Raw genomic sequence first — 620 nt, forward strand, 5'->3', positions numbered from 1 at the left:
GTGCCCCCCCCCCCCCCCGCCCGCCCGCACCCAACACAGCGTCCGAGGACAGCGGCGCCCCCTCACATCCAGCTGATACTTTGGAGTGTGGAATATGTCACAGAATGCTCTCAAAACAAGATGGACCACAGACGTGTCATTCCACTGACTGAGCCAAAAGGCATGAAAATAAGAACAATGGCTTACAAAGCAACAACGACATCAATATAATAATAATAATAATAAAGGGCAATAGAAAGAATAACAATAATAATAATAATGATAATAAAGAGTCAGCTTTTCTAGAAGCCCTTGGAAGCGACCTTGTACATTAAAGCTTCTCAGCATGCCTATACGGAACCCCCCACCCCACCTTCACCCTTTACCCCATGAGCAACGAGGACATCCAGATATCGCGTCGAGTGCAATAGTCCCCTCCCCCCTCCATTTCCTGAAAACGCCCTGAACACAGGGTAGCCCCCAAAGGGTGTTTGGCCATCCTCGCTCGTTCCGCCGCAGCTCACTGCATGCGGTCGGGTTGGATTTGCTGCTGCGGAGCGTAGTGCAGGAAGGCGGCGGCGGCGGCGGCCGGGCCGGCGGCCGAGGGCAGGGCGGGGTGCACGGCGGTGGCCGCCGTGGCG

The 620-nt window shown here is 55.3% G+C and overlaps 1 protein-coding gene across 1 annotated transcript in view; it reads right to left on the minus strand.

The window, feature by feature from the left end:
* Positions 1-13: 13 nt before the first annotated feature.
* LOC109509865 (RNA-binding protein 38-like) overlaps positions 14-620 on the minus strand; it is a 9,348-nt gene continuing 8,741 nt past the window's right edge. Inside the window, exon 5 of the mRNA XM_019859753.1 lies at positions 14-620. Coding sequence (XP_019715312.1) covers positions 500-620 — 121 coding nt within the window. The 3' untranslated portion in view covers positions 14-499.

This window comes from Hippocampus comes, unplaced genomic scaffold (genome assembly GCF_001891065.2).
Source record: "Hippocampus comes isolate QL1 unplaced genomic scaffold, H_comes_QL1_v1.1 scaffold568, whole genome shotgun sequence".
Taxonomy (NCBI): Eukaryota; Metazoa; Chordata; class Actinopteri; order Syngnathiformes; family Syngnathidae; genus Hippocampus; species Hippocampus comes.